Source organism: Carlito syrichta, unplaced genomic scaffold, assembly GCF_000164805.1.
Source record: "Carlito syrichta isolate Samal-C Ts95f unplaced genomic scaffold, Tarsius_syrichta-2.0.1 Scaffold311810, whole genome shotgun sequence".
In the NCBI taxonomy this organism is placed as follows: Eukaryota; Metazoa; Chordata; class Mammalia; order Primates; family Tarsiidae; genus Carlito; species Carlito syrichta.
This window is the reverse complement of record NW_007255906.1, coordinates 507,997-523,195: the sequence shown is the minus strand read 5'-3', so window position 1 is coordinate 523,195 and position 15,199 is coordinate 507,997. Positions and strand designations below refer to the sequence as shown.

The 15,199-nt window shown below is 44.7% G+C and overlaps 1 protein-coding gene across 1 annotated transcript in view; it reads left to right on the top strand.

Annotated features, from left to right (window-relative positions):
• CABIN1 (calcineurin binding protein 1) overlaps window positions 1-15,199 on the top strand; it is a gene marked incomplete at its 5' end in the record, with an annotated part of 138,899 nt that overhangs the window by 38,261 nt on the left and 85,439 nt on the right. The window contains 5 exon segments of the mRNA XM_021718084.1: window positions 2,663-2,778; window positions 7,242-7,403; window positions 8,222-8,428; window positions 8,652-8,797; window positions 11,045-11,306. Of these exon segments, the coding sequence (XP_021573759.1) occupies window positions 2,663-2,778; window positions 7,242-7,403; window positions 8,222-8,428; window positions 8,652-8,797; window positions 11,045-11,306 (893 nt within the window).

The following is a 15,199-nucleotide window of genomic DNA, read 5'->3' as shown; positions in this document are numbered from 1 at the left end:
CCTCAGCCTCCCAAAGGCGTGGGATTACAGGCTGAGCCACCGAGCCCGGCTTCTCATCTCTTTTTTAAAAAAATTTAAAAAAGAAATTGCAGCCTTAAGAAAAAGACAGCTCTGTGGTTCAGCCTGTAATCCCAGCACTTTGGGAGGCCGAGGCAAGTAGATTGCCTGAGGCCACAGATTCGAGACCAGCCTGGACAACTTGGCGAGTCCTCGTCTCTACAATAAATAAAAAATTAGTTGGGTGTGGTGGCATGCACCTGTAGTTCTGGCTACTTGGAAAACTGAAGCAGAAGGATTTCTGGAGCCCAGCAGGTCGACACTGGGGTGGCCGTGAGTGTGCCACTGACTCCAGCCTGGGCAATGGCATGAGACGCCAACTCAATAATAATAATAATAATTAATAAATTAAGCAGGAGTTTAAAAAAAAGAAAAAGACAGATTGGTCTTATAATATGTGAGGCAGTGCTCCAGAACATTCATTCATGATATATTAGAGCTCTTAGTCTGGAGGAACTGCCTGAGCTGACCATAAGCAGGATAGAAAGGAGAAACATGGTAAGTATGCTAATGTATTGCAGCCCATCCTTTACCTGTTGGGGAACAAAAAGGAAAGAATGAATATAGCATGCCAAAAAAAAAGAAAGAAAATGAACTCAGTCTGGAAGAAATATACACCGAGGTGGAGAGACAGAGTACCTGTAAATAGTTTGTATGTGAAAAATAATGTATTAAAAAAATAGAATAAAATGAAAAGGAATGTTGCAGAATTGTAAGAAATCACTACAAACCAGATCTCTCCATTATAAACTCATAAATGCAAACAGCAAGGAGCAGAACGAAGATGATATCAAAAGAAGCGAATGTAATTAAGAGCTAAAGCATTGGAGAGAAGATATAGATGTGGAAGACAGAGATGGCTTAGCACAAGGATAAGTGTGCCCATTATGGAAAGACTCCAACAATGAAACAGGAGTAGCAACCAACCCAATATCAAATAGAGAACAATTTCTCTGAATTGTAAAACCTACATCTGCAGATTGAAAGTATATAGTTTTGTTTTTGTTTTGTTTTTTTTTGAGTTGGAGTCTCACTCTGTCGCCCAGACTGGAGTGCAGTGGCTGCTTCCGGCCACCGCAGCCTCGACCTGCTGGACTCCGGCGATCCTTCCACCTCAGCCTTCCAAGTAACTGGAACTACAGGCACGCGCTACCACGCCCGGCTGATTTTTTGATGTATTGTAGAGATGAGATCTCGCCAAGTTGCCCAGGCGGGTCTCGAACCCGCGGGCTCAGGCAATCCACTCACCTCTGCCTCCCAAAGTGCTGGGATTACAGGCTGAGCCACCGAGCCCGGCTGAAAGTATATAGTTTATACCAAGAAAAACATATACAGCAATCTACATTCAACATAAGATAGATTATTTAGGTCTCTAAACTGAATAAGCAATTTATCTTCCTTCATGGATTTAAAAAATGAGGCTCATTTCTATTTTTCTCATATCAGCATTCAGTGCTGTTGGGGTGATATCTATAAATCTATCCAGTTCTCAAGGAAAGAACATGTGACCTAAGACATCTAGCCAAGTTGTTTATAATATAGAAGTAACAGACATTTACAAGCAGGGATTCCAGCTCCCATGAGCTCTTCTTCAAAACCCTTCTAATGGATGAAGTCAGTAAACCAACATGAGTCAGAATGGAAAAGCCATGGGACAGAATTTGTGGTGAGCACCTAATCCATTTTAAATTGGAATTGAGAGAAAGCAACTGGACTAATTATGGTTACAGAAAAGAATGAAAATATAAACCTCAAATCTTTATAAATATATGCAACAAAATTGAGACATAGGGAGAAAGGAGGTGTTACAAAGCTAATTACAGATCTTGTATAAGAATATCAAATGAAAATGGAAACTAATTTAAAAGATCTTTAACTGGAATAGTTTGAACTTCTTAATGATTTTCTGACCCCTTCTTAATTTTTTTCTAACTCATTTCTTATACTTTTTTGACTGGGACTGATCCATGGCATAAAGTACAAAACAAAACAAAAATTGTTTCTACAGGGGGTGATGCCTTCTGGTATTTTCTATTCTGGTATATTCTGTCCTAATCTACTCTAAAAACACTAGTCAGTAATGGTTTATGGCCCAGAATTATAAAAATACTGAGGGATCTTTAAGGAACAAATAATAGTTCTAGTGGTAAACAGTTGAAATTCTGTAGTTCATTTTTCTTCTGTTTTACTTTTTCTTCTGTAATATTCAGATAGATGTAAATACAGTTAAGAAGTGATATGTGTAGTGTGGATTCCATTGTTACAGATTATTTCCCTCTCTTTTTCAAAATGCCTTATATATGCACAGAAGGATGCTTCAAGTGATGTTTACCGGATGTCAGCATCAGTTCTCTGGGGGCTGGTATTTTGGTGGATGAAGTGTTCCTTCATATTTTCCTGTAGGTTTGAATTGTTTTTTGATAAGCATATATTTCTTTGGTAAAGCTAGTCATTACATTAAAAGATTTTTTAAAAAACAGAAGAAAATCTGTGGCCATGTCAATAAAGACAGAAAAGCTTCCAAAGAAAAGACTGAGACTTGCAGTTCATGTGTAGTTGTACATTTTCCATGCTAACTGCATCTGTTGGTCTGGGCTTTCCCCAGGGATGTCAGAGACGCCCATGCTCCCATCCTCCCTCATGCTGCTCAACACAGCCCATGAGTATTTGGGCAGGAGGTCCTGGTGCTGCAATTCAGATGGGGCTCTTCTTCGATTCTATGTGAGTGCTTTCCACTGGGCCCAGGGGCTACCAGCGCAAGGCTGGAGTGGGAGGTGGGGTGTGAAGGAGGACAGAGCAGTGTTGGCACCTTTGGGCTTACTTGGCCTTCCTTCTGCTGCGGGGTCCACTGTGCAAGTCTGTAACTACTGAAAGTTGCCAGAAAGTCTGAATTTGGTCCTCTTGTACAACTGGGACTCAGGGAGCTCTGGACCTGGCATTGAACAGTAGGTGGATTTAGATCCACTAGTCATTACTGTGTCTAGTTCTAGTTAGACACAGAGCTAGGCCCTGTATCAGTAATTGTATTGATTTGTTTTATTTGATCAAGGTCTCACTCTGTAGCCTAGACTGGAGGGCCATGGCACGATCATGGATCACTGCAGCCTTGAATTCCTATGATCCTCAAATGATCCTCCCTCCTCAGCCTCCTAAGTAGCTGGGACTATAGGTGCATGCCACCTTGCCCAGCTATTTTATTTTTTTATATTTTGTAGAGACAAGGCCTCACTGTGTTGCTCAGGCTAGTCTCAAACTCCTAGGTTCTAGCAATCCTCCTGCCTTGGCCTCCCTAAGTGCTAGGATTACAGGCATGAACCCCTACACCCAGCCTGTATTAATAATTTTAGAAGAAACAGCCACATTTACCACCACCACCTCCTACTGAGTCCTGTTTGCCAAGCACCACCCATCATGTCAGACAGTAGTTGCTCAATCAGTAGCTATTACATTCATTCAGTCATTAAATGATTAGGGAGCACAAATAGGCTTTCTCGCATTTGCCAACTGTGATTAACTGATAGTAGCTCCCTGGGCTTACCAGGGTAGGGATAAGCTACACAAACCCTGTCCCCAAACCTCACTGTTGAGTGGGGCAAGTTACTGAGCACCAGGTTCTAGATGTACCAAGAAAGGGTTTCTAACCCAACCTGTAACATCTATTCATAATTTTGTTGGGCCGGAGCCTTGCCCATTTATTTACATATTAACATGGCTGTCTTTGCAGTACAGTGACAGAGTTGAGTAGCTATGATAGAGTTTGTATGGCCTACAAAGCCCAAAATATTTGCTCTCTGATTCTTTAAGAGAAAGCTTGCTTATTTTCTAGCATACCGGATAATTTCCTCCTCTGTTATGTTTATTATGTCTCTTTTCCAGTGAAGTGTAACTTCTGAAATAGTAGGGGTTTTGTTAGTTTTGTTCACTTCTGGATGCAAGTACCTAGTATGCCTGGCACATAGTAGGTGCTTAATAAACATGTATAGAGCTTGTGTGTATAAAGCTTGACAGTTTGCAAAGCATGTATGCTGAGGACATGGAGATTTGGCAAGGAGACCCATCTGGCCCAGGGCCCTGGAGCTGATTAGTGTCTGAGGTGAATTCTAGCCTCAGCTCCAGATACCTGAGTGTCTTCTCCTCCCTGTGAGCTCCAAGGCCCTCCAGGATGCTTCCCCTGGATCATCTCTACCCCCAGGACCATTTTTGGAAGTGTTGTGGCAGGCTGAGTCTGTATTGCTGTACAGAAATCAGCCTCTCCCTTTTTCTGCCTTCTCTCTGCCAATCCAAGTGTGCAAGGAGACTGCTTCTACAAGGCTGTACCTCTTATGCTGATTGGGAAAAATGTGTTAGCACCTTTGTAGGCTGGTTTAGGCAGGAGTGGTGCTGAGAAAAAAGGGTAGGCTGAAGGGGCGTTGGGGTGGTCCTATGCCCAGTTTTTCTTAGTCTACATCTTTTTTTGGTGGAGCATAAATTCTAGGTGTCAGTATCTGCCAATTGAATTTGAGGGAGTAGAAGTGCTATGAATACCCTTGTGTTTCATTTTATAGTTCCTGATTTTCTTGCTCAAGGCCCAGCCCTTGCTACCAGTCTCCTGACCACTCCTGTGCCTTCTGCCTGCCACACTCTCAGATTTTACATGACTACTTGTTCTTTCCTTCCTGCCTTTTCATAGAGGCCTTCCTCAGCCCCACTTCTATTTCTGTCTATTGCTGGGGACCCCCACTGTTTTATCTCTTTCATGTGTCCGTCCCCTACCAGATAGCATCCCTGAGACCAGAGACCTTTTCTGTCTTGCTATCTGAAGCATCCTTAGGGCCCTGAGCAGTGTCTGACATAGAGTACTTCCCCATTGATAATTCTTGAATAATGAATGAACAGACAAAAACATTCATTCATTTTATCCAGAGATACTTGCTGAGCACACACCATTCTAGGTGCTAAGAGGGTTATGATGGTGAATACTTTTTGTTGTTGTTTGTTTTCCTTGAGTTAGAGTCTCACTCTGTCGCCCAGACTGGAGTGCAGAGCCACGCTCCGGCCACCACAGCCTCACTGCAGCCTTGATCTCCTGGGCTCAGGTGATCCTTCCACCTCAGCCTCCCAAGTAACTGGGACCACAGATGTATACCACCACACCTAGTTAATTTTTCTCTCCCCCCTCCCCCATGCTCTTGGCCAAGGGTCAGCAAAACTCTTCTGTAAAGAGACAGATAGTAAGTCTTTTGGGCCCAAGGGTCTCTGTTGTAACTACTCTGGACTTCCATTGTCTGCAAAAGCAAGCACAGATAGCATATAAATCTATACTATAATAATATAGGCTATGTTCCAGCAAAACTCTAGACACTAAAATTTATCACTTTTTTTTTTTGACTTTTTTCAGTTATTTAAAAATGCAAACACCATTCTTAACTCCAGGCCTAGAAAACAGACAATGGCAGGATTTGACCCATAGGCCATTGTTTGTACCCATAGTTTAGAGCTGTCTCTCTTTTTGTTAATTTTAAACTGCTGACTTTGTTTCTTTAGTGATTAGGGTGATTAGGGGCCCATTTAGACTTTTCTCTCTCTCTCTTTCTCTCTCTCTTTTTTTTTTTTTAGAAAGCAGGATTTATTGAGAGGACAGAAAAGCTCCCACCGTGGGAGGGGACCTGAAAGGGTTGCCCTTGCCCTAGACTTTCTCTTTTCAAGCCAGTTATGTTTTGGGGGCAGTGACCACTTACTCTAGCATAAAGCTACTTATGAATTTTGCTTACAATTTTTAAAAGTTTTTTGTGGTACCTCTAGTTATGCCCGTTTTTTTTCATTGCTTGTTTTTTTCTTTTTTTGTTTTCTTTGAATTGAGTCTTACTCTTTCTCCCAGGCTAGAGTGTAGTGGAACACTCACGGCCACCACAGCCTCGACCTGCTGGGCTAAGGCGATCCTTCTGCCTCAGCCTTCAAAGTAACTGGAACTACAGATGTATGCCACCGTGCCTGGCTAATTTTTTTATTTATTGTAGAGACAAGGTCTCTTCAAGTTGCCCAGGCTGGTCTTAAACCCGTGGACTCAGGCAATCCTCTTACCTTGGCCTCCCAAAGTGCTGGGATTACAGGCTTGAGTCACTGCGCCCAGCCAGTTTTCACTGCTAAAATTGTTTATTTGTGCTTTCTCTTTCCCCTTTTTAAAGGCCAGTCTTTCCTGAGATTTGTCCAAAATTAGTCTTTTCAAACTACTAGCTATTGGTGTATTAGTTCTGTTGTTTGCTTTCTAGTTCATCAGTTGCCACTTTAATATTGCTTTTGTTTTCTTTGAATTTACTGTGTTATTTCTAACTTACTGGATTGAATGCTTATTTCAATAGTCATTCTTCTAATACATGTATTGAAGACTACAAATTTTCCCCAAATACATTCTTAGCTGCATCCCATAAGTTTTGATATTTGGTGTTTGCTATTTTTATGTAATTGATTTCTAATTTTGTTGAATTATGTTCAGAGGATGTGGTATATGTTATATCTAGCCTTTAGTCTTTGTTGACTTGCTTTCCATCAGTGTGGTAAAAATGCTGTAGATGCTTGTGAAGAATGTATATTTGCTAGTAATTGGGCACGATAGCCATGGTATTACCTTCCTATAGATATACTAATTTACTGTGTTTTTCACATGCCTTGTGATCCTAACTAATGTTTTGTCTGAGAGAGATTTTCTCAGCCCTGATGAAATTTTTCATCGTATATTTTAATTATCTGTTTATAAATATTTGTTTAATTAATTTCATTCCCTCCTTTGGAATCTGTACTTCTTAAAAGCTGGGACTGAATCACACTGTGCCTATATGAGAAGGTACTCAGTAAATATTCACTGAGCAAATGAAAGGCTAAATAATGAAAAAGTCACCAGGAGGAATATAATATCTTTTTCTAGTGGCTGGTAGAAACAGGCTAGGTGTGCTGGAAGGTAAGCAGCTTGGCAGACCCATCAGGAGACTGCTGCTGTGCCCAGAGCTGGGCCTAGAATAATTCCCATTAGGAGAACAAGTTTTTTTTTCCAGGAAATGGGTCTTTTTGGAATCAAGTTGTGCAGGAGCCCAACAAATATAACCTTAGGGTAAGAGAGTTGATAAAGTGGTGGTCTCCTCGTAGCCTGCTAAGATAGGAGGGTTGTGTCTGTAGGTCCTTTGCTCAGGCATCACTTCTGCCCACTGTAGGTACGCGTTCTCCAAAAGGAGCTTGCTGCATCCACCTCGGAAGACATGCACCCATATAAGGAGGAGCTGGAGACAGCCTTGGAGCAGTGCTTCTACTGCCTATACAGCTTCCCCAGCAAGAAGAGCAAGGCCAGGTACCTGGAGGAGCACTCAGCCCAGCAGGTGAGGGTACCTTAACAGGCCAGAGAAGGAGTGGGCTGTGGGAGCTCTGAGCTCTCCTGATCAGTGTCAGATTTGTCAACACTTTCCTCTGCAGTCCCAGCTGGAGTTGTATCAGGAGTGAGAAGACAGTCAAACGTAGTCTGAGCAAAAGACAAGGGTTTTCCTTGTAAAGACTTAGCCTCATAAATGTTGACTAATCATTAAAAAATGTACCATGGCAATTGTCAATAGATTTATTTCTAATTTAAATAATATGAATAATTCTCTAGAGGTTTTTCATTTTGTTGTTGTGTTGTTTCAGTTTTCAGAGCGCTGTTGGGCATATTATATTTTGACTCCTCAGTACTGTCAGTGATTCTCTGATCTTAGGGATTTCATCCTCTATAATGTAAGCTCCTTAGGACAGGACCTCTGCTATGACCCTGCATCTAGGGCCACCCTGGTCTGGAGTCAGCACTCATTTAGTATTTGTCAACCAAGTGACCATGGGGAAAGTTGAGGCATGGAGAAAAGTAGCTGGCAGAAGGTTCTCACCAGTGATTGAGCCCACTGTCTGGCTCAGCCACAGGGCTCACAGCACACAGCCCTCAGTTTCCAACATTGTCTTTATAAAGGCCAGGCTTATGCTCTTCAGATACTTGGATTTGGAGACTGCAATGGGCATGCAGATTTTAAAAAGTATAATGGAGACTTGTTTTAGGCTTTCCAACATATTGTAACCTTGTGAACATCAGATACTGTGTATTTCTATAAAGAAATCTTTTCTTTTTCATTGACCTTGAATGTACTGTTAATCTGCCTTTTGTCTTTTTTTCAAGGTGGATCTTATATGGGAGGATGCCCTGTTTATGTTCGAGTATTTCAAGCCTAAGACTCTTCCTGAATTTGACAGCTACAAGACCAGCACTGTGTCTGCTGATTTGGCCAACCTCCTAAAGAGAATCGCCACCATCGTGCCCCGCACAGAAAGGCCAGCATTGAGCCTGGACAAAGTCTCTGCCTACATTGAAGGAACCTCGACTGAGGTGGGCCCTGATAAACATGAGGAGGTGGGGTGATAAGACTGGGTCAAATCCTTCCCCTCCAGCACTGCTGCATATGCTCCTTTGCTTCTTTCTTTGCTGTACACCAGACATTAGGGCCAGGAGAAGCCAGAGAGTCTGTTTTATGTTGGTGTGACCATACAGTCCTGGTCATATTTGAGTCCTTGACTCCACCTTCCTTCATATTTACCCTCTCATCTGCCAGGTGCCCTGCCTCCCAGAAGGGGCTGACCCCTCCCCTCCAGTGGTGAATGAGCTCTACTACCTCCTGGCTGATTATCATTTCAAAAACAAGGAGCAGTCTAAGGCCATCAAGTTCTACATGCATGATATCTGCATCTGTCCCAACAGGTCAGTGACAGGGGTGTGGGACAATGGGGACTGCAGAGACAGCCGGGGTGGCTCCAGCTCAGCAAGCTCCTTAGTGGGCCATTTTGGGGTTTCCCTGCCTCTAGCAAGGAGATGGGGGAAAAGGAATAAGGTGGTTTAACACTCTGAACTTATTAGAAAAGGCAAGGTCTCCATAAAAAGAAGAGCAGGGGAGAAGCCTTCTTTTCCAAAGACCCCTGGGAGAGGTATTGGGGTCAGAGAAGGTACAAGGTGTCCATCTGGGCCCTGGTGTATGGGGCAAGGAGGTATGGTCTGGCTCCATCCTGTTGGTTTTGTGGTGCCTCCTCTCCTGGCCTCAGGACCCAGTAAGTTGGATGATTTATACTCATGCTACTTCCACTGCAACTTAATTATGGTTGCTTTCTTATGGGGGTGGGGGTGGAGGACTAGTAATATAAAAACTCAAGCTGGAGTTCTCCCTTGCTCTGATATACTGCATTGTTGGCAGTAGACTGTTACAATGGTACATGTAGGAAAGCCCGTGAGAGTACATGGAATGCGTACTTTCTTCCTATGGAACCCTGCTTGGTTTGCTCTTGAAATACAGTGATTGGCCTAAGTGTCCTGAATAGCCCTGTTACACTTATGAAGTCTGATGCACTTGATTAAGAGGGAATATTTTATCATAACCATGGTGGTAAGCCTTGGGTCAGAGTCAAAATGAGGCCACCCTCTGTGGCTGACCTGCATCTGAAGAGTTCAGAATAGCATCTATAGGCATGTAAAACTTTTAGAAGTATCCAAGGGTCAGCCTATGGTGGCCTCCCTCACTCAGGGGAAACCATAATATTCTACTTTATCAGGATAAGGGGAGAAGGTGCTAGGTTCTGAGTGGAGAAGCCAATTTGCAAGACTTGTGTAGCTTGTGGGAAACGTTCTCACAAACTTCCTCTTGCTCAGCCTGTGATTTTCTCCAGGCAGGGAGTTGTGTGGCAGAACCCTGGCTGTCCTTTTGGGGTAGGGTGGGAGGCATTGTCCAGTGCTAAGGCTGAATGAGTGCTCACTGTACTACACAATGGGAGGTTATGTCCTCCGCACCACTGCTTGCACATCTGAAAAGTGAAGCCAGTAAAACAGGGCACTGGGCATCTGGCATGGCATGTCACTCGCTATTCCCTGTCTGTGAAATGAGGATCATGGCAGCTCAACTAGGCCTTCCTCTGACCTGTATACTTGCCTGTTCAGAGGGTATCAACTGGTCAGGACTGGCCCACTGGCAGCTCTGCTGCAAAGGAGAGATCTCCTGTGAGGACTGGCCCCAGAGCCAGGAAGGCACTTAGTGGCTTGGTCCTGGTCTCCAGTCCTTGGTCGCCTTCATTCTCTGTCATTGCTCTGACAGGCAGACACCAGGCAAGACTTGGACTTAGCCTAGTCTTCTATGCTAGCAGTGGGTTAAGGATTGTTGGCATATAGGATGGTAGCATCTGCCCTTCTGATTGCTACCTTTTCTGTTCTGTGTACTAACATTCAGTATTCCCAGACTCTCTCAGGTAACCAGAAATCATATTGGTCTTGGTCTCTCTGCCCCTTCGTCCTCAGACAGGTTTATGTGTTCTCACTATCAGTTTCTTTCAGGTGACCTCAAAATGGTAGGATCTCAACCATCATGTGGTTCCTTGCCCTTCAGTTTACAACTAGGAACTGAGCTGGAAAGGGCAGGGTCTGCTCAGGGTGCCAGAGGGAAAACAGGATAGAAGCTAGGTGGCTGGGGTCCTAGAGTCTCGACTGCCCATGCTTCTGGTCAGCCAGTGTGCTGAGGGGCAGGCTCTGCCAGCACAGGTGTAGGTGAAGTCACGTCTGGCTGCGAGTCTTCCTGGCGCCTCAGCTGAGCTACTGCTGCAGTGCCTTATAGAGCACCCCTTTTCCTTTCCACCAGAGCCATTCCATGGGTAACCCCTCAAAACATGGGAGCAGAGTAGTCCAAGAGCCCATTAGAGCAGTTACTGAATACCTGTGAGGTGCTGAATGACTTAAAATACATTCTGTCATATAGTGTCTGCAGCTCTTCTCTTGAGATAGATCTTAGCCATATGTCATGGGTTAGGGACCAAGGCTCAGAGGCATGGCTGGTCCAGGTGACATCAGCAAGTGGCAGAGCTGGCTCTGGTATGAGAGGTGAGCTTCTACAATGTCTGTGTGCAGGCTGTCATGTCTGCCATGCTGTCAGAGCAGTGGTGTGTTTAGCTGGTGCTTTTGTCACCACCACAGGTTTGATTCCTGGGCAGGCATGGCCCTGGCCCGGGCCAGTCGCATTCAGGACAAGCTGAACTCCAATGAACTGAAGAGTGATGGGCCCATTTGGAAACATGCCACGCCTGTTCTGAACTGCTTCCGGCGGGCCCTGGAGATTGACAGCTCCAACCTATCCCTGTGGATTGAGTATGGCACCATGTCCTATGCCTTGCACTCATTTGCCTCGCGCCAGCTGAAGCAGTGGAGATCTGAGCTGCCTCCTGAGCTCGTGCAGCAGGTGAGGAGGGGTGCTGCACACGGGCCTGCCATACTTCTGTCCAAACAGTGTTTCGGATCAGCGAGGCTCTTTTCCATTTGCTCTGTATTCTTATCCTCAGGTCAGTAATGTTGTCTCGTTCTTTGTTCTTGTTCTCACATCCATGCTGGGATCTCACAGATGGCTCTCCCCATGAAACTCAAACTGTACTGTGGCCACTGACAGCTTGATCCTTGCTCTTTGGATACCCAGTCCAGTGCAGACAAGTTCAGGGACAGGCTATTGGGACCCAACTGGTAGCCATTAGTTACAGTGGGTTAAGTAGGGGAGGTGTATTGGTCACCAGCAGTAGCTGTCTCTTTCCTGTTCCCTCAAAGGAACTTGTCAGGCCTTGTAAAATTCTTGACCTTGGGTTGGGATTTTTGAAGTTCCTCTTGGAGGGGGATTCCTCCATTATAGAATGCTGGGTCTGGCCCAAGGTCTTCACTCAGCAGGGTACCCTTGGCTTCTTGAGATGGAAGCAAAGGAGCCATACTGACATATTTAGGCTAGCACAGCAGTAAGACACCATGGCCTAGAAAGGTCACCTAGGAGAGCAGAGCACTGTAGGGACCTGCTGGTCAGGTGGATGGCTCTGGGCCTCAAGTTTTGCAATGACCATCTGTGATCAAAACCCAAAACAAGATGGTGGCATTGTTAACACTGTCATGAATTAGTTGAGAAGACCAAATGAGATTCTCAGCCCACAGTTATGCTGCTGTTATCCTCTGAAAGCCCATCTGTCCTTGAGGATGATCTTCTGTCATCATACCCAAGGCCCCACTGCTCCCTGAGACCCTGCAGAGCTCCCTGAGACCGGCTCCCAGAGCCCCTAAACTCTTCCTTGGTCTCACGATGCTGTTGCCCTCTTAGCATGGAGGTAAATAGTGGGAAACCCGGCCCTGTTCAAAGAGGTAACAACTCTTTATTGCTTTTTCTTATAAAAGTGATGTGTGCTTAGTGTAAAAAGTCAAATGCTATTAGAAAGTATGAAGAAGAATATAACAGTGACATAAACTTCACCTCCACTTTTATAATCTGGGTGACATTCCTGGTCACCAACACAATCATAAAAGGAAAGGTTGCTGTTTGAGGGTAGTCAACACTAGAAAGAGTCATAAAGTGAATATATTCAAAATGAAGATGCATGATTAAAGAGAACAGTCAATAAAAGGTGTGATTGGGACTTTATCTTGAAAAAGAGTAAGAGTAACGAAAATAATTTATAAATCCTATATTACTAGGTCTTTGGTGACAGTTGCAACTATGTTCAAATCCTTCAAATGAACAAAGAATGTTTAAGTTAGGTTGGTTTGGGGGAGCTTAATTTTCCATGATTTATGGTAATGTGATATGATGTTCTTCACTTTTGCAGTATGAAAGGTTAAAGGGTTATTTTTGCAAAGATAATTGAAGGCTGCATCTCTTCCTCTAGATTCTCTGAATTTTTTGTGTCGGTAAAGAGCATGTGTTTTCTTCCTTGGCCAGTTTACTTTCCTTTCTTGGGCTGTTGTGAACCACATTAATTATGCCTGGCCCTCGTGTGTAAATGCTTGACCTGTGGCTTGGGCAGTTTCCTAGCACTGTTTTCATCAACTTCACGAAGTCTCACATCTTATGCAGGATTTGCAGTTTCATTTTGCAATAGATTTTCATTATACTATCAGGCTAGATCTGAAAATCACCTAGAGGCTGACTAAAAAATGAATGAAAAGGTCTGAAGGGAAATAGCTGGGCAGGGGTAGGCCTCAGTGAAAATGCTGGATGGCAAGCGGTGTCACTGCCCACTTGCATGGCAAGCTCATACAGTGAGAGTTTCCATGCCGTGCTGGCTGCCATTGCTTTTGTGACCCTTCCCTGCATCAACAGCTATGGGACCTCTCAGATTTTTCATACTTGATTAGGACAAGCCAGGACTCTGAATCTCACAATGGGTTCAAAGTCTTATCCAGTGGCCTTGCTATCTTTCCATGAGCTTTGGGCATCACCACCCTTGAGCCCAGGATGGTTGTCTCAGGGTTCCATGCTTAACACCTGGCTCCAAGCATTTCCTCAGATTGCATGAACCCCTCAGGTTAGTGAGGACAGTGGTTCTTATGCCTGATTGGGCAACACCTCTTGGAGGTGGGGTTGTGCAGGTAATTGGGGTGGTTTAGATACAGCATCCTGGGGACAGACCTGGTACCAGTGGGAGGACAAAGATGGAGGGAGTAGCCACTGGGGCCCCTCTTTACTACTGACAAAAGGCAGGCACCAAGCGCTGAGACAGGCCACTCCCCGGAAAAGAACGAGGGAGAGAAGTGCTAGCACAGCCTTTAATACTACCTCCTTTTAAAAATTCCTCTTAGCTGGGCTCGGTGGCTCAGCCTGTAATCCCGCGCCTTTGGGAGGCTGAGGTGAGTGGATTGCCTGAGCTTGCGGATTCGAGACCTGCCTGGGCAGCGAGACCTCATCTCTACAATAAATCAAAAAATCAACTGGGCGTGGTAGCACATGCCTGCAATTCCGGCTACTTGGAAGGCTGAGGCGGAAGGATCACCGGAGCCCAGCAGGTTGAGGCTGCGGTGGCCGGGAGCGGCCACTGCACTCCAGTCTGGGCGACAGAGTGAGACTCTGACTCAAAAAAAAAAAAAAAACTCCCCTTAAATCATACTAGGGACATAGACTTCTTGAAATCAATTGCAGTATTAAGGGCAAAGCTCAAATTCCTCTGGCTGCTCCCTTCCTCAGCAGGACCTACAATTAGGTGTCTATCTTTCCAGACTTAAAAAGACACAAAAAAACCTTTTCATACATATATATGTACTCCTAGGAAAAAAACCCATGATTTATCTGTTCGTTTTTTTGCTTTTAACCTAAATGCTGTCACACTGTAAATGGTGTTCACTTCCTTTTTCACTCAGCACCATGTTGTTGAACTCCATCCATGTGAATTCCCATGGATCTAGTACATTCCTTTTAACTGCTGTAACCCTATTTTATTGCAACTGTCCTGTGCAGAAGCCACCTTGCTGGGTTCTATTTGTGTTGCAGTGGACCCAGAGCCAGGCAGACTGGGGAAAGAAGCTGCTGACCTGGGGTGCAGCGCTTGACTCCGAGGAGGCCTTCCCTGTAACCCTAGGAGCAACATTGTCCCATGCAGTGGCTCAGTGGGGTAGCCTGAGCATGGCCCCTGGGATTTTCTCCCTTATCTCTCTCATCAGTGATGCCAAATGGGATTTAGCAGAGTGGGAGTTTTCCAGGAAATAAAGAGGATGAAAAGTCAGATTTTTCTTTCTGCCATTGACATTTGTAGACCTTTGTCCCCAGGAAGGGGGCAGGGAAAGAAGGGAGTGAGTGGGTGAGGAGATGCAGCTTGACTTTCCACACCTTTTCCCCTTGTCTTATTTCCTTTACTAAAGCTCATCGCCTTTGGGGCTGAACTCAGTGTAGATCTAGTGGAAGTTATTGGCTCAGATAGCTCAGGTCCTGAAACTGAGCTCTCAGGCTAGTTCTCTGGAGTGTTAGTGTGGCAGGAGAGATAAGGAAATCCACCAGGTGTGCTAGTGTCCCCACAGGGAGGCCGGGAAAGAGGGAGGAAGGTTTTGCATAGTTGCCCAGGGTAAAAGCTGCCTTGCGGGGCTGCCATGTGCTTCCTAGGTTCTTTCCTCTTGTAGGGAGATAGTTTCTGATCCCCAAAATGTGTCATGGAGACGCAGTCCCCCAGTTGCTAAAGCTTTAAAGCCATCTGGATTTTGTTTGATTGGGATGGGCTGTAAGACACATATTGACGACTGTTTGAGCTGCTGGATTCTTTAACTTCTGCCTACAAACTTGCCAAAAGTGGTGTTATAGGAAAACAAGTTTCCATGATGTCAATTTTCTGGCAAGATGGG